A 19773-nucleotide genomic window follows, 5' to 3' on the forward strand; every position below is an offset into this window, starting at 1 on the left:
TCGATAATTATAAACTCTCCATCCTCTGGTGTGTTTTCAACTTCTTCTACAATATTTTGTGAAATGTACTTCTTAATTTCTGTGTTGATTTCATTTTGTTCTTGAGGACTAAACTTATATGATATTGATGAATTTACTTGAACAGCCGATCTGTTTACTTCAAGCTTGTATCCCGTAATTGTTTTTATAATCCATCTATCATGTGTAATTTGTTTCCATGCATTAAGAGCTAGTTTCGTTTTTCCTGCTTTAAAATTTTCTTTTGTGTTCTTTAAAATGTATGTGATACCACTTACCGGTACATTTATTTTTTGTACTGATTCTGTTGTATTTTGTTGAACATCCCTTTGCGTTGGAAGTTGTTCGTTTTCCTGTTGGTGAATGATGGGTTCCATTATAGTTTTAATTTTGTGTACTTTTCATGAATAAATCACAATAACACCTTGCATTCAATTTCTAAAAGAGATATTTGTAAAACAGTCAGGTACAACCGTTTTGCACAAAAAATTAAGGAATTTTCTCAATTTATTTTTGCGCAAAAGGTTTGTAACAGTCAGTTATTTTGCGCAAAAGGGTAAAGTAACTGAATCTTTTTTTATAATATTTCTTTGATAGCTTTAAGATATTTGACTTTTAATCACCATTTATTACTAACAATGTAAATAATACTTAAATACATCAACTGATGATAAAAGCTATTATTTTTTCCAATATTTTTTGAAAATTGAGTTGTGTATAGAACATCTTATATGCATATTTTTGTTAATATACTTAACACAAACAGGAGTTTGGGTACAATTTTAGTTTAATATCACATTTATTATATATGAAAAACAATTAAATTATTATATATGAAAGACAATTAAATAAATAATTTATTTATTTAAACAACAACAATATATATTGCAATTACCTTGAACATCATATTTTAAGTTAATAATCAGCTTTAATTTCAAACTGTTAATGATGAATAACAGCATTTTGTTCATACAATTATGAAGTGAATAGCAATTTCATTAACTCATTAATGTATATGCATGTATATTTCTTATTTCTAGGTTTTAACTAAAATGATATCAAGAAACATTTTTACAAATTATCATAGCATACTATTGACATCAGCTCTTATAATGACCATCATCGTGTACAAAGTGTACAGAATATACAAGAACTTGAAATTTAAATAATCATTTAGCAAAATTTTAGATAATAAATGAAAGCTATTTTAAAATTGACAATGACTAAATCCTGTACCAAAACATCATATCCGGATGGAAGGGGTAAGATATTTCCAAAGCTCATAAATATCAGACTTCCATCGATCTTCCAGTACTCCTTTACTCAACACAAATTCCATCTCCTCCACCCATGAATATCAGAAACTTTCCATCTACTCTTAACAAATCCTTAACCCCAGCATGATTTCCATCTGCTTATGAATATCAGAATACTTTCCATCTACACTAAACATCATTAACCTGCATGATTTCCATCTACTTGGATCATGATAATCAGAATGACTTCAATCTACTTCTAACAAACCATTAACACCAGAATGATTTCCATCGACATGGCTCATGGATATCAGAACGACTACCATCAACTCTAAACAAATCTTTTAACCCCAGCATGATTTCCATCTAAATGTCTCATGAATATCAAAATTACTTCAATCTACTCGAAAGAAATTCTAACCCTGGCATGATTTCCATTACTTGGCTAATGGATATCAGAACGACTACCATCAACTCTAAACAAATCTTTTAACCCCAGCATGATTTTTATTTTAATGTCTCATGAATATCAGAATTACTTCCATCTACTCAAAAGAAATTGTTAACCCCAGCATGATTTCCATCTACTTAGCTTATGAATATCAGAATAATTTCCATCTACTCTTAAACAAATCATCAACTCCAGCACAATTTCTGTGTTTAAGCTCATGAATATCAGAATGATTCCATCTTTGAGTACTCTAAACAAAGCAGTGACCCACAATTTCCATCATCTTGGCTCATGATTATCAGAATGCCTTTCATCTATCTCCTCTAATTAAGTCACTAATCCCAGTATGATTTACATCTACTCTAAACAAATCATTAACCCCAGCATGATTTCCTTCTACTTGGCTCATGAAAATCAGAATAACTTCCATCTACTTTTAAACAAATCATTTATCCCAACACAATTTCATTCTACCTGGCTCATGAATATCAAAATGTCTTCTATCTTCTCGAAACAAATCATTAACCCCAGCATGATTTCCATGTACTTGGCTCATGAATATCAGAATAATTTCCATCTACTAGGCTCATGAATATCAGGATGTCTTCAATCTTTTCAAATCATTAACCCCAGCATGATTTCCAACGACTTGGCTCATGAATATCAGAATAATTTCCATCTACTAGGCTCATGAATATCAGAATGTCTTCAATCTTTTCAAATCATTAACCCCAGCATGATTTCCATCTACTTGGCTCATGAATATCAGAATATTTTCCATCTACTCTTAAACAAATCATTAACCCGAGCACAAAACTTCCATCTACTTGGCTCATGAATATCAGAATAACTTCTATCTTCTCTTGAACAAATCATTAACCCCAGCATGTTTTCCATCCAATTGGCTCATGAATTTCAGAATAACTTCCATCCACTCGAAAAAAATCATTAACCCCAGCATGATTTCAATTTACTTAGCTCATGAATATTAGAATGATTTCCATCTTATCTGATTTCTATCTATTTTTTATCAGGCAGTAATTGTAGTAGTGACCAGCATGACAACCATGACAATGTTGACACCATCTGCTTTCTTTGACTTGCAACTATTCATACTGCCTAGCCAGTTAAAAACACCTGCATGGCTTAACTGACTTAGCTTATGAATACCAAAATGACTTAAATTGAGTTACTTCTTCGCTAGTCATAAACACACCAGCATGACTTCAAACTGTATAGCTCATGAATATCAGAATGACTTTACATAGCTACTTCTCAGAAATGTATAAACACCAGCATGAACTTGACTACAGAGTTCATGAATATCCAAATGATCAATAGATCTTCTTCTTCCAAGTCAAAATCACCAGCATGACTTCAAACACCAGAGTTTTTGAATATCAAAATGACGTACTAGATATTAGCTAGTCATAAACACCACAATGGCTTGAAACTATATAGCTCATGAACATCAGAATTTTATCCATAAGATTTAGTTCACATCAGCACGAATTCAAACTTCAGAACTCATGAATGTCGAAATGACTTCAATAGATCTACTTTTTTGCTATTGAAGATCATTTAATCTAGCAAAAGCTCATGAATATCATATGAACAAAAAGAAAGAAGGACTTTATTTTTTACTTGGAGAGTGTCAAGAAATGCAATAAATCGGTTGCAAAATAGTTTCCATTGGAGAAAGTTTTCCCGCTGGAAATAAGCGTGTTATAGGATATGAAATATTAAGTTAAAGTATATAACATTCTTCTTGAAATAGTAGGGGAATTAAATTGTTTTCACCATTTATGATGTACCTTAATCATTAGATCAATTGCCTTTGTTTTTCATTAGTTTATAAAACTTATGATTCTGTGTACAAAACATTTCAATATTGCCAAAATATGAAATTTTAGCCTGCAAACTCATTTTACCATAAAAAGCCCATAAAATATAAATAAATAATAAATATTTACAAATAAAAACTACTAAGAGAAACAATTTTACTCAAAGTTTTCTGAGCAAAACGGTTGTTAAAGTGCAGTTACAACCGTTTTGCATAAAAATAAATGGCCATTTTCAGATACAACCTTTTGACAAATATGTCTTTATATACATTTATCCTTAGATTACAGAGCTATTTTTTTGGGATATTATGGAGGCTTGTAAAATAGATTAAAAAATATGAAAATATCACTTTTGGAAAAAATGTCAGTTACAACTGTTTTGCGCTAAGCCGCGAACTGTAGTTGGGTGAACCCTTGGATGGACAGCAAGTGTAATGGACAGCTAGTGATGTTTGAACTGCTACTGTTGGTTGGACAACTATTGTTTCTGGATGGCAATATATATTGATTGGACCAGGAGTGTTGTTTGAACAACTATTAATAGATTGTAAGTGTTGGTTTGACCATAGGTGTTGATTGGACAGCATTAATGGATGGACCTCTATTCATTGGTTGTGTTTGTTAGACTGTTGTTATTTTTTGAGCCATGTTATTGATAGTCATATATGTATAAATTATAAGTATGTATAATTAAGCGCTTATTATTGTCGCCGATTTTTACTTTAATCGGTGCTTTTAATTATTCGGTATTTCCACCACAGTCAGTGTTGTGGACTTTTACTCATTTAGGAATTGTTTCCTTTTCTTTCCGCTGCCACCATCCAATATATCATTGGAAAAACAATTAAAACCATTAAGTGTCTAACATTTTATTTCTACACACATACACAAAGTCTTGATTAATATTTACAGTTTAAAAATACAACTATTTAATTAAGTCCAAAAGTCATTCTCTAATTTCTACTTAGTCTCTCTTCTCATCTCAACTCAATTCCAACTCCCCCTTTCCTCCGAAAGGCTCGGTTTATATATCTTGTTTAAAACACAGTGGCCGAAGAAATGCGGACAGTACTACATAATAGTGGCCCCGAGAAAAGCGGACACTCTGGCCGAAGAAAGCCGGACACTATGGCCGAAGAAAGCCGGACAATGGCCGAAGAAAGCCAGCCACTATCATATAATACTGCATAACATTGACTGAGGCCACTGAATACACAAATGCATGATTAATATTCTCTCTAGAGACCTGGGAAGGATAAGAGTGGCAGGAAGTAGACATTACAGCTACTACTCAGAAGCTTATACTGATAATTTAGATAACACCATCTGTGCATAATAATTTCTCCCAACAGAAATGCTAATTAAAAGAAAACTTCACTTTTCAGTGTTTTACTAAACATTTTATAGATATAAAATTGCCACACTATTCCCCTCCCAGTTCTTGACACCTCCTGGTGTCAACTAGTACATAATCAATTATATACATGTACATGTTTATTTAAAAAAAAAAAAGAATTTAGGTAAGTTTTTGAAAACGGTCTGAAACTTATATATAAAAAATTGTAATAATATACATGTACTTAAACATATTTTAATTATATCATTTCAAAAACAAAATGATTAACAAATTACTGAAACAAGGAAATATTAAGTTGATAATGCAATCAATCATAAATTGAACACAATGAAAAAGTAAAACAAATACTATTTCAAAAAGAAGTGCAAAACAATATACAACTCAGGTACTATAATCCTCCTTATCAATGAAATATAAATTTGGCAAGGCCCACAATCAAAATTATATTTCTGAAATAAAATGACACACAATACTGTACTAAGTTAGGCATCCTGTATTACATTGTACTTAAAACTTTATTCACTGTATTAGTGGTAAATACTGTTAAATCAAAATAAAACACACACAAATACAGCCAAAAAGAAAAACACATAAATGTTTAAAATGTTCCTATTACATATTGTTTTCTTTTGATTTTTCAAAAGTAGTTAATGTTAATTTGGCTAATTCTGAAAAGTAGTTACTCAGAATGTCTTTAGTTTTGTCTTTTGAATTAAAATGAACTGCAGCTTGGAAAAGTTCTTTTTGATATTGAATGGTTTTGTCCATAGCTGACAAGATTTCTTCCTGCTTCTGAGAAATTTTTGCTGTAATGTCAGCATGATTTTTGCTGATTTGCTCTTCCAGCTTTATCAGTTTATTACAACAAGTGTCACAGGGTGAAAGTTCATCATACAATGGAGTTGAAGACCTCTGCCTTTTTCGCAAATTTGGCGGAGAAGGAATCTGTGTAGCATTTTGTTGATTATATGGATTTGGTAATAAATTTGAAGAAGTCTGTAAAGGATTGTAGATGCTCTTTGATGTTTGTGGCGTATAAAATGCACTATTCAGCGTTTCATGTTGGCATTGAGGAGGAGTTACAGGTTCATAGTCCTGTAGCTCATTGTCTGTGATAAGGTTTTCCATTGTGTTCACAGTATCTTTAATTTCAAAATTTGTTAACACTTTACTTTGTGTAAAAAATGATATATCATCACAACTAAATTCAGTTTGAGATTTTCCAATAAAGTGATTTATTTTTTTATCAAAATATAATTTCCTTTCATATAACACACTGACTTCTTTAAATGATGTTTTGAGGTTAATTTTGTGTTTCTTGGAGAAAGCGTGTTTAATCAGTTTAAGTTCTGATTCAAATTTTTGTTCACAAATGATGCACACATAATTACCAAAGAAATATGGTAAATATGAAAGATAATGTCTTCGTAACTTTCGCAAAGATTGAAAGAATTTATTGCAGTTTTTACATTGAATCATTATATATATTCCATTTTTAAAATTATGATTTTGCAAGAAATCACATGATAAAAAAACACACACTGCACAATAAGATAATTATTAATCCTTCCAGAACTGAACTGCAAAAGGAGTTATAAATCCTTTTGATTTAATATGGTAAAATTACACACACATAATAAGGTTCACATAGATATATTCCAACTATGTGAATGTACACTTTAATAAAACAATTAATACATAAAACACATTCCACAAATAATGCCACTTTTATCTGTATTGTTTTTAACTGAATTTTCCCTGAGCACTGTTTATAAAATTCCACTGAATCTGTTGATAATCTCAGCACATATAGCAAAACTGTATTTTAAAACTTGTCAAAATTACTTGAATCAATTGACAGTTTTCAGGAACAAAAATGTTTTGCCATATCTTGTTTAGTTGTTGTGACCACTGTGAGGGACTGCTGTAGATGTGTTTAGGTTTATAGATATCCTCATAATCTTTGAAAGTCAATTAGGGGCCAGACTATGACTAAATGCACAGCATGCATTCAATGAATTTCTCATCACCTCTTGTCAAAATGCACATGTAGGCTTGTATGTAGAACAATAATCCATTTTTAATGAGAACTGCATCATTGACAGTTCTTTGAAGTGTTTTCGGATGTCAACTGTAAAGTGTTTATGTAAAGCTTAACGATTAATTGAGTGTCAGATCATTCAAGACCGTAAAATTTAGTTTGTTTTCTTGTTCTAGAACCACGTCTTAACGGTCCATCTGGTTCCAATTTCTCATATGAAGGTCCCTTTGGTTTATTGATAGATATCTTTCCCTTTTTCTGTGTAGATTTAACTTTATTTTCGCATTGAAATGAATACACCCAGGCAGGAACAATGTTGGATTGGTACTTTTTGAGTTTATCATGGTGAACAATTTTTGTCTTGGAAGATTTTGCTCTGATTTCAAACAGCAAGTCATTTATTTTTCTTGAAATAACAAAAGGTCCTTTCCATAATATTGGTTCTAGTTTCTTTGATCTTCCAATTCGCTTTGTTTTATCCAAACAGTATACCAGACTTCCTACTTCAAATGTGTTTGTGTGAATTCTGGTATCATAATCTCGCTTTTGACGTTTTGTAGAGGATTTTGTGAACTGCCTTGCCATTTCATTGATTTTAACCAATTTTTCATTTAAGTTATTGATATACTGGTTTGGATTTGCATTTTCATTTTTTGGGAAACACCCATATTCCAGTTGCACAGGTAACACAACTTCCCTACCAAACATAAGCTTATTTGGTGTAAATCCTGTAGAACTATGAACACAAGCCCTGTATGCAGAGGTTATTAACTGTAAATCCTCATCCCAATTTGTTTGATTATCATTAATGTAGGTGGTTATCATGTTATATAAACTTTGATTAAAACGTTCCACCATACCATTTGCTGAAGGATGAAAACTAGATGTTCTTGTTTGATTAAGTATACGGCACATTTCTCTAAATAGATGAGATTGATAATTAGTCCCTTGATCACTATGAATGTCTAAACACATGCCATATCTGCTTAAGAATTCATAAACAATTTTCTTTGCAACTGTTTCGGCTTTCTGATCTGGGAGTGCATAACACTCCACAAATTTGGTGAATTGGTCCATAACGACTAAAACATATTTTGAATTTTGATTGGAAACAGGTAATGGACCCACCAAATCTGTACAAATGCGGTCCATCGGGAAAGAAACTGTATATTCTTTTAAGTGAAAACGTCCCGGATTCTGTGGCCTTTTCCTTGCTGCACACATTGTACAGTTTCTGATATATTCCCTTACATTATCTTTCATTTTATACCAGTAAAATGACTGCTTAAGTTTTGACACTGTTTTATCAACACCCAGATGAGCTGACAATTTTGAGCCATGAACAGATTTCATTAACTCTTTCCTATTTAAAGAAGGCACAACTAATTGTTTGGTAACATTCAATTTATCCAATTTTACATTGCAAAATAATACTCCATCTACTATGCATAGTGAATCCCATTGAAGCCACAAATTCCGTACTTCAACTGGTTCACCAGCAATTTCATCTCGGCTGGGCTTGGTATTATGCTCCAAAAAGTTTATGATGGATCCAACATTAGGGTCTTGTCTCTGAAGTTTAGCTATATCCTCCGGAAGATATTTCACTTCTAAACATGGTTTAAAACTTTCACTGTTGGCTGTTAAGCCAGGACTTCTATTTTGTGAAATGCCATCACCAGTATCAATTTTAACACCTTCTTTAAAATCCTCAAATTCAGAAGTACTTGTTTCCTGAATAGATTTTCCCTGAAGTCTGAGACGTCTTAGACTTATTGACCCTATTGTTTTGCATCCAAAGTTTACAACCGCAGAAAGAATGTTGGTCAAAACATGCCATAAGAGCATAATAACTCTTAAATGCATTCCTTTGCTATCATTAACATGAACTCGGGAAACAGAAGTGTTTCTTTCGAACAAAGGTACTACATCATCTACCTGGCTAAATTCTGACCATTCCTGATGCCGCCTTCTGCATATTTTGCACCCTCCACAAGGCAAGCTTGTGAGGACTGAGTTAATATCATAACAGTCACATTTCTCTGGATCACATGGAATCCGGCTGAGACTGTCACAGTTTAAATGCTTTATTCCCTTCCTGTGCTCAATTTTAAAATCAAATTGTGACAAAACCTCCAACCACCTGGCCATCTGATCTGTAGGTGATTTGAACGACATTATCCATCGGAGACTCGAATGGTCCGTCCTAACCAGAAATTGCTTTCCCAGCAGATAATGTCTAAATTTATGCATGAAGGTTACCATAGCAAGTAATTCCCTTCTTGTGACACAATAACGTCTTTGGGTTTTGGTAAGAGATTTACTAGCAAACATGATAGGTCTCTCAACTTCACTCTGAGATTTCCTGCACCATTGCATCTGAGATAAACATCCCCCTATTCCTGTGTCACTTGCATCAACATCCAGTATGAATAATCCATCATTATTTGGGTATGCCATCACTTCATTTCCCATTAATGATGATTTTAGATCCAAAAATGCTTCTTGTTGTTCTGGACCCCATCTAAACAACTGACCGGCCCCCATCAGTAAATTTAGTGGTGCTGCTCTAGTAGAAAATGATTTAATGAACCGTCTATAATATGAGCAAAATTGGACAAAACTTCTCACTTCAGTAATATTCTTCGGGACAGGCCAATTCTTTATTGAAAGTATTTTATCATTTGTTGGTTTGACACCTTCCTCACTCACAATATATCCGAGAAAATTGACTGAAGTCTGGAAAAGGTTACACTTTCCAGGTTTTAATTTAAGATTTGCTCCCCTGAGTTTTTCAAATATTTCTTTTAACCTGATCAAATGTTCCTCAAAATTCTTGCCAAAACAGATAATATCATCCAAATATATAAGTAAAGTTTTCCACTGCAATCCCCGGAAGATAAGTTCCATGCAACGTTGAAAAGTACTAGGGGAATTTGATAACCCCATCGGCATAGTCACGTATTCGTAAAGTCCGTTTTTACTTGTGCAAAAAGCTGTTTTAGGCCGGTCCCTTTCATCAAGTGCTATTTGCCAAAATCCTGAAGACAAATCACAACAGCTAAAATATGCTGCATCTTCTAAACTGTCCAAACATTCGTCAATTTTTGGCAAAGGATATGCATCTTTCACTGTTACATCATTTAATTGTCTGTAATCGATACATGCACGAGTAGATCCGTCCCTCTTTTTCACAAAACAAAGAGGAAAAGACCATGGACTATTACTTTCTTGTATGACACCAGCTTCAAGTTGTTGTTGTATAATTTTGTCTTCTTCACCAGCAAATGCACGAGGAACACGCCTTGGTGGAATTTTGATTGGTTGGGATCGCCCAGTGTTAATGGTATGTTTAACAACATTTGTCCTTCCGAGGTCAGATGGTCCAGTTGAGAATATATCTTTAAACTCGTCTAACAAAGTAAGAAGCATTAATTGTTGCTCATTGTTTAAGTCCTTTGAAGAGCGATCAAATAAATCTTGCAATGGCTTACTCCAACTTGATCTTATATTACTGGTGTTAAGTTTGGTTTTCTTAGAAGATGATGTAGAAATAGCATTCTCGAAACTGTTACTTAGAATATTGTCTTCATCTAACTCTTCAATATATCCCAATGGAGTTCCTTTCTTTAACACTAAGGTTTCTTTGGAAGTATTTAAAAGTCGAACCGGAACAACATTTTTATTTATCACTTGTTCAGTCTTTAAAACAGCACTTCCAATGACTAGGTCTTCACTTAGATTATTACAAGTGTTAATTCTTTCAAATTGGGCATATTTAGAGTGTAAGTCTTTGGATTTTATTTCACCTGATATAATACATTCACTATCAGCAGAAAGAATAGTGTCCTCTTTACAACTCACTCTGACAGCTCTAAATGGCACTTGTTCAAGCAGTATTTCATATTTCTTGCCGCAAAGTTTAAGTCCATTTTTATTCATATTATAATCAAAGTGATGAAGAAAATCAAGTCCCAATAATCCATCTTCACGAATGGTAGCCACAAATACATCCCACTCATAAATATCTTTACCAATTTTGAAATCCAAGCAGGTTTTTCCTTGCACTTGTAATAGTCCGTCGTCAGCAACTTCTAAACGCAAAGAAGAACCCACAGGTTGAAGATCTGGCCTTAAGTGATTCGGAATTTTATTGAAAAGAGCAGTTGAAATTATGGTTGCGCTGGCGCCTGTGTCAACAACAAAATGAGCCGATGTGTCACATACAGATACAGGTAATAAGATAGAAGTCCCAAAATTTATTCCTCTACACTTCAAGATATCACTGTCTTTAGTTTGGACTAATACTGGGCCGTTGGCATTAGTCCTTTTTAGTTTCCCTTTTTAGTTGGGTCATTCAATTTTAAAGGACAATTTCTGGCATAATGTCCCATTTCATGACACTGATAGCATTCCACATCTTGCAAATAGTCCTTATTTACCCGTCGATTTGACTGGTACTGATAGGGTTGCCTTCTAGCTGGCTTGCCATTTGAAGACATACCAGTAACATGCTGGGATAACTGGTCAATTTTCTTTCCCAATGATGTCTTGATGTCTCGACCAAATGCTTGCAGACGTCCTTCTGTGACAAAATCTGCAGGTGTAGCTTTTTGAGTAGATGTGGCATCTACACTGCGTAACCTGGCACCACCTTTTACTTCCTCTTTGAGACTGTGATATGTCTCCAAAATTGTGCGGGCTTCATCAACGGTTTGGGGGTCTTTCATGCCAATGAACAATGCAGCCTGCTGATCAACCAATCCCTTTATAAAATGGCGAACATTTATAGTCTCCCTAGTAAAATTGTCTGCAGTCGGGTATCCTTTGATTACCAATTTCCGGATATCTGAAACATACTCAGCTAGCTTTTCTTTTGGCTCCAGTTTCCTATTTTCAAGCTCAGCAAGATATGAAGAACTTGTCCTGCGTTCCTTATACCGTGACTCCAAGGCTTCCATCAACTTATCAAATGACTTCATGGTCTCTGGTGTTGTTTGGTTAAATGCGAAATCAGCTGCTTCCCCTCGAAGACTGCTCTGTAATCGAAATAATCTCTCTCTATTATCCCATTGGCATGTATCTATTAGTGCTCTGAATGGTTGTGCAAAACTCTCCCAAGTTATTTTACGGTCAAAAAGAATTTGTCTTGGTAAAGGTATATCATGCCTTTGCTTCTCAGGCTTGCTAATATCACTCGTCACTTGTTTTCTATAGAGCTCATGTACCCGTTCTAGTGTTTGGATTTCATCATTCTTTTGACATGAAATTTTATTCAACTCTTCCTGGTGTTTTCCAATTATAATGTCCTTTTCACGAGCAGATTCAGACAATGAATTTTCACGTGTTTCTTCTGAAATTCGTAATTTTTGTCTTAACGCTGCTATTTCCTGCCTTAAATCAGATACTTCACCACTCATGATGTCGTCTTCTTCATCAGATGATACATCCTGTGTAAGAGCTTGCTTTTTGGGAGGCATTTTGTCTAATAATACCTTAAATATCCACAGGCAAACAGAATGTCTTATTTAGTGGTCCGAACATTTCACAGAAGGTAAATCCAATCAACACTTCTGCTCTTTGTATGTATTCCATTATGGTATTCTTTGCATGTTTTCCTTTTGTAATGACAAAATGTTAATGGTCCTTTAATGTCTTGTAAATCACCTTCCATATTGAAAAACACCTAAACATTAGTCTCTTCAGAATTGTGTTGAAGTCCAATCCCACCGCTGGACACCAGTGTCGCCGATTTTTACTTTAATCGGTGCTTTTAATTATTCGGTATTTCCACCACAGTCAGTGTTGTGGACTTTTACTCATTTAGGAATTGTTTCCTTTTCTTTCCGCTGCCACCATCCAATATATCATTGGAAAAACAATTAAAACCATTAAGTGTCTAACATTTTATTTCTACACACATACACAAAGTCTTGATTAATATTTACAGTTTAAAAATACAACTATTTAATTAAGTCCAAAAGTCATTCTCTAATTTCTACTTAGTCTCTCTTCTCATCTCAACTCAATTCCAACTCCCCCTTTCCTCCGAAAGGCTCGGTTTATATATCTTGTTTAAAACACAGTGGCCGAAGAAATGCGGACAGTACTACATAATAGTGGCCCCGAGAAAAGCGGACACTCTGGCCGAAGAAAGCCGGACACTATGGCCGAAGAAAGCCGGACAATGGCCGAAGAAAGCCAGCCACTATCATATAATACTGCATAACATTGACTGAGGCCACTGAATACACAAATGCATGATTAATATTCTCTCTAGAGACCTGGGAAGGATAAGAGTGGCAGGAAGTAGACATTACAGCTACTACTCAGAAGCTTATACTTATAATTTAGATAACACCATCTGTGCATAATAATTTCTCCCAACAGAAATGCTAATTAAAAGAAAACTTCACTTTTCAGTGTTTTACTAAACATTTTATAGATATAAAATTGCCACATTATTATTACAGGTACAATTATTCAATAATAATATTTACAATGTGGACATACTGTTTTATACTATAAACAATAATTTATAAGATATTTTAATAAATTACAAATCTGTACAACCATGTTTTGTTTGTTTTCCAATTATTTTTTAAGATAAACACATAAACTTTCTTCAAAAATGATAAATATGCCAACAAACAAACAAAGAGTTCATGGCATAAATTATATGCTGATTTTCATCAAAATGTATAATATAAGTACAGTTGCATCATTAAATTGTATTTCACATCAATTTCTGATGCCTCATTAGGGTGATGAGATCTCTTTGCCAACTTGAAGTCAAGGGACTTTCAAACTCCCTTGAAGAAGAGCTTTTGCCAATTTCTGAGAAAAGGTTAAAGTGTATGTTTAAGAATTAAAGTTAAACTCAAGTTCTCTTTGACAAATGGACTAGAGATGTGCCATGTGATTCTTCCTATAGCGGTAAATTGATGATTTCAATGTGTCTTCAGCAACAAGATAGATTGAACCATAAAACATGGTGCCTTTAGTCTCACATTAAAATGATAGTAACCCTTCAAATCTTTGAAAAATGTTGTGAATTAAAACAGAAATGGTTCAAAATCTGTATCATCATTAACAGCATCCGTAATGCAAGATCAGTGAATTAAAATTTTAACCTTTTATACTTGTAAATTTTAAATCGCTTCTGAAGGGGGTTATTCCGCTCCTATAAAAACAAATCGAGGTAGGACCCCCAAATGGTTTATTTGCTTCTGTAGGGAGGAGGTCTAGTTCAAAAGTGCCTTCCTCCCGTGGGTTATATGTTTAAATGGAATAACCCTTACTTTTATACCTTGTGCAGTTTACTTAATGCTGTTCTGATATTTTAATTATTTAAAACATAATATAACAAATTGAAGCTGTGTATTATGCAACATTTAAAACAGACCAATAAATCCATAACTGACAGTACAATATGGTATAACCTCATGTAATAGTATTCATAAAATAAATGATAAAATTTGTTTAGTTTTGAAGGCAACACTAAAAAAGTACCTTTCAGCTTTCACCTTTCATGTTTAAACCTAAGATACATAAATAAAATACATTCAATAATCATGCTTGTGAAGAAATAACATCAAAGACAACTTATATACCTTCACAGTTGGGGAAGTTATACAGGCCCTCACTGCAGCGTTCACACAATGTCATGAGGAAGTTGGAGAAACAGTCACACTGGCCTGTTTCCTGGTCACATGAGGAACCTCTTGAGCCAACCAGATCACACTTACAGGCTGTAAAATATTGTGGAAAATGGTTCTTATTTAGTGCGCAAGCTTCTCCAATATACACATACCCAGCATATGTACAAGGACATATACAGTATAAGAGGAGAATGAAGCAGTTCATCTGAATTTATTGAAATAAAGTATTCTCTAATATAATGAGGTCAACACAAAGGAAATATTTGCCTGTTTTCCTTACTACTTTTTTCATGTTTGAAAAAAATGTAATTCAAATACTTATACTTACGGACACAATCTGGGTGTCTTGGGATACCTTTTCTGCCCCAACATCGTCTTTGCCTCAGTTCGCCATATTGTTGAGGTCCTCGACCTGTTCACAATGAATGTGTCGTGATAAATGATAGTAATAGCTCATGAACTGTCAAAATGTTTAAAACAAGAGATGTTTGTCAAACATTATGCCCCCCTGAGCGCCATGTTGTCAGGATTATATGGACAATTGAATGAAATATGCATGGACCGAAATGACAGCTGATTTGTTGCTGTTTTAAGATTATGACCATTAAAGTGTGAGGATAAAGTGTGTTATGACCGTCATGACCATTGACTCTATGAACTCAAAATCCAGAGTCATCAGCTGGTCACCAGAAACCTAAATGTCAAGTTTGAGGGCCATGGGTGCAGGCATTGTCAAGTTATCACATGACAAGTTTTTTTTCGTTCAAGGTCACTGTGACCTTGACCTTTGACCCGATGACCCCTTAAATCATAAGGGGTCATCTACAAGTCAGATGCAACTCCAAGTCAAGTTTGAAGGCCATAGGTTCAGGCATTGTTGAGTTATCACTCGGACAACCTTTTACCATTCAAGATCACTGTGACCTTGACCTTTGGCTCTATGAATCAATAAAGGTGATCTACTGGTCAGGCTTAACATCCATGTCCAGTTTAATGATCATAGGTTCAGGCATTGTTGAGATTTCAGTGGGGGAAGATTTGTTAACTTTTTTGCGTCAAAGGTTACTGTGACATTGACCTTGGCCTGATGACCCCCAAAGTCGATAGGGGTCATCTACTGGGCAGGCCCAACCTTCATGTCAAGTTTGAGGGCCATGGGTGCAGGCATTGTTGAGTTATCACTTGGACAACCTTTTATCATTCAAGGTCACTGTGACCTTGACCTTTGGCCAAATGACCCCTAAAATTAATAGGGACAATCTTCTGGCCAGGCTCAACCTCCAAATCAAGTTTGCGGGCCATGGGTGCAGCCATTGTCAAGTTATCACTCGGATAACCTTTTACCATTTCAGGTCACTGTGACCTTGACCTTTGGCCTAATGACCCCTTAAATCAATAGAGACCATCTTCTGGCCAGGCCCAACCTCCAAGTCAAGTTTGAGGGCCATGGGTGCAGGCATTGTCGAGTTATCACTCGGACAACCTTTTACCATTCCAGGTCACTGTGACTTTGACCTTTGGCCAGATGACCCCCAAAAACCATAGGGGTCATCTCCTGGTCAGGCCAATTCTCCAAGTCAAGTTTGAGGGCCATGGGTGCAGGCATGGTTGAGTTATCAATCGGACAACCTTTTACCATTCAAGGTCACTGTGACCTTGACCTTTGACCCATTGAGCCCCCCCAAAAAATAGGGGTCAGCTACTGGTCAGGCCCAACCTCCAAGTCAAGTTTGAGGGCCATGGGTGCAGGAATTGTCATGTTATCACTCGGACAACCTTTCACCATTCAAGGTCACTGTGACCTTGACCTTTGACCTGATGACCCCCAAAAACAATAGGGGTCATTTATTGGTCAGGCCCAACCTTCATGTCAAGTTAGAGGGCCATGGGTGCAGGCATTGTTGAGTTATCACTCGGACAAGCTTTAAAATTATTTTACCATTAAAGGTCACTGTGACCTTGACCTTTGACCCGATGACCCCCAAAATCAATAGGGGTCATCTACTGGTCAGACCCAACCTTCATGTGAAGTTTGATGACCATACGTCCAGGAATTATTGAGTTATCACTCGGACAAGCTTTGGTCTACCGACGGACCGACCGACCGACATGCCTGTGCAAAGCAATATACCCCTCTTCTTCGAAGGGGGGCATAAAAATATCATCCATCTGCTCAGTAACCTACTTTAACAAGAGCTGTCACAAAGACAGATCGCTCGACTATTCCGCCGCTTTTCGGTGTATGGATTGAAAAGTTTTTGCGAAGCATGCATGGATCACTGTTAGATTAGATTTCAATGCAATGCAATACATGATGTGCTGAGATATTTACGTAAATTGAATGGAAAATATTTCAGGTGGTACGCAAACTTTAACGTAAATTCTAAGACGAAAAAGGGGCATACTTTTGTCAAAATGCTTAATAGAGTTACCTCCTCCTGTGTACAGGTTGGGGGTATGATGGTGAAAAAGCCTGCAAAGTTACCTAGCCAGATGTCAATGGACATTTAAAATATTTCAGGTGGTACGCAAACTTTAACATAAATTCTAAGAAGGGGCATAATATGCTTGATAGACTTACCTCCTCCTGTGTACAAGTTGGGGGCATGATGGTAAACAAGTGGCATCTATGAATAAATATGTATTTTACACCCGAGGAGGGCCACTAAAATTATTATGGGGATTTACCGTGAGTGGCACCAGAAATTAATGTGGGCAATAGACAGACAAAGATTGAACACAGTAGCTCACCTTGAGTAATTTGTGCTCTGGTGAGCTAATAAAAACAGACATATCTCTAAAAACGATGGCTCCATAAATAAATAAGGTACCATAAATAAGGAGGTTCCTGCGAGTGGCCCAATGCAGTTTTAATTCTGGCAATGTCACCGACTGGCGGTTGGATAGAATTCTGTTGACACACTCTTCCAAGATGACACAGTTCAATTTGTCTGTAAGGAAAAAATACCAATCATATTGGATCAATATGCAATATTCTTATAAAATGAAAAACATTGTAGGGTATTATTTATAAACTAGAAATGCTGCTATGTGACGAAACCAGGTTGTAATGATAAGCTTTCAGAAATCTTCCAAATAGAAAATTTCGTGTCCAAAATACAAGGCTGTATTGAACATCATTTTCACTACTATTCATATGCATTGCTGTGCCACAATGACATCTTTGCACAAAATCAAAGATATTTACCAGCACATGCATGCACACAATGTAAACATCTTTGAAAACAAGAAGAGATGAAAATCAGTATGGTAGAATTTGAAGTACAAATTTTCAAAACAAGTCATGCTTCTTTTTGCAGTAATGTTGTTTCTGAGATTCTTTGGGTACAATTCTTACCGGCTATTAATGTACAAGTCAGTAGGACGGCTGCTGCAGGTATGTAGATGTTGTCACGGTTGGACCTCAAGATCATTGACTCCAACAATTAAATACAGCGCCTCCCACCGATGGTCCTATAAATAAAAATTCACATTCACCAAAAGGCTAGCCCCATAAATATACAGAGAGACACCTCTACGGTGGTACCAAAAATATGTATGAAGCTCTAAATATGTATTTTACACAGGAGTGGCATTTTCAATAAATAAAGAGATATCCCAATGGATAGCACATGCAAGTTAACAAGAGAAGTTTGTTAAACATTATGCCCCCCCCCCCGCCACCTGAATGCCCCAAAATCAAAAGGGGTCATCTACTAGTCAGACCAAACCTCCAAGGCAAGCTTGAGGGGCTACCGTCCATTAACCGTGAGTGGCTCCAGAATCTGGGCAATACTCCGCGGCTCAATCCATACTAAATGGATTATTTGAGTAAATCCCACAAGTGGCACCTATGAATAAATATGTATTATACACCCGAGGAGGGCCCCTAAAATTATAATGGAGATTTACCATGAGTGGCACCAGAAATTAATCTGGGCAATACTCCGCGGCTCAATCCATAGTCAAAGAATTTCTTTGAGTAAATCCCACAAGTGGCACCTATAAATAAATATGTATTTTACAACCATGAACCCCTAAAATTATTATGGAGATTTACCGTGAGTGGCACCAGAAATTAATCTGGGCAATACTCCGCGGCTTAATCCATAGTCAAAGGATTTCTTTGAGTAAATCCCACAAGTGGCACCTATAAATAAATATGTATTTTACACCCGAGGAGGGCCCCTAAAATTATTATGGAGATTTACCGTGAGTGGCACCAGAAATTAATCTGGGCAATACTCCGCGGCTCAATCCATAGTCAAAGGATTTCTTTGAGTAAATCCCACAAGTGGCACCTATAAATAAATATGTATTTTACAACCATGAACCCCTAAAATTATTATGGAGATTTACCGTGAGTGGCACCAGAAATTAATCTGGGCAATACTCCGCGGCTCAATCCATAGTCAAAGGATTTCTTTGAGTAAATCCCACAAGTGGCACCTATAAATAAATATGTATTTTACACCCGAGGAGGGCCCCTAAAATTATTATGGAGATTTACCGTGAGTGGCACCAGAAATTAATCTGGGCAATACTCCGCGGCTCAATCCATAGTCAAAGGATTTCTTTGAGTAAATCCCACAAGTGGAACCTATAAATAAATATGTATTTTACACCCGAGGAGGGCCCCTAAAATTATTATGGAGATTTACCGTGAGTGGCACCAGAAATTAATCTGGGCAATACTCCGCGGCTCAATCCATAGTCAAAGGATTTCTTTGAGTAAATCCCACAAGTGGAACCTATAAATAAATATGTATTTTACACCCGAGGAGGGCCCCTAAAATTATTATGGAGATTTACCGTGAGTGGCACCAGAAATTAATCTGGGCAATACTCCGCGGCTCAATCCATAGTCAAAGGATTTCTTTGAGTAAATCCCACGAGTGGCACCTATAAATAAATATGTATTTTACACCCGAGGAGGGCCCCTAAAATTAGTATGGAGATTTACCGTGAGTGGCACCAGAAATTAATCTGGGCAATACTCCGCGGCTCAATCCATAGTCAAAGGATTTCTTTGAGTAAATCCCATGGGTGGCATCATCAATTAATATATGGGGATACCCCTTGGGTACACCCATAAGTAAATAATAAGCTGGTCCTATGATTAAATATATATTTTACACCCGAGGA

The 19773-nt window shown here is 35.5% G+C and overlaps 1 protein-coding gene across 1 annotated transcript in view; it reads right to left on the reverse strand.

Annotated features, from left to right (window-relative positions):
• LOC128209710 (laminin subunit gamma-1-like) overlaps nt 1-19773 on the reverse strand; it is a 57040-nt gene that overhangs the window by 33323 nt on the left and 3944 nt on the right. The window contains exons 6-9 of the mRNA XM_052913881.1: nt 17987-18102; nt 17460-17579; nt 14957-15040; nt 14581-14718 (exon numbers count right to left, since the gene is read on the reverse strand). Coding sequence (XP_052769841.1) covers nt 14581-14718; nt 14957-15040; nt 17460-17579; nt 17987-18062 — 418 coding nt within the window. The 5' untranslated portion in view covers nt 18063-18102. The remainder of the gene's footprint in view (nt 1-14580; nt 14719-14956; nt 15041-17459; nt 17580-17986; nt 18103-19773) is intronic.

The sequence above is a fragment of the Mya arenaria genome, chromosome 11, assembly GCF_026914265.1.
Source record: "Mya arenaria isolate MELC-2E11 chromosome 11, ASM2691426v1".
Lineage (NCBI taxonomy): Eukaryota > Metazoa > Mollusca > Bivalvia > Myida > Myidae > Mya > Mya arenaria.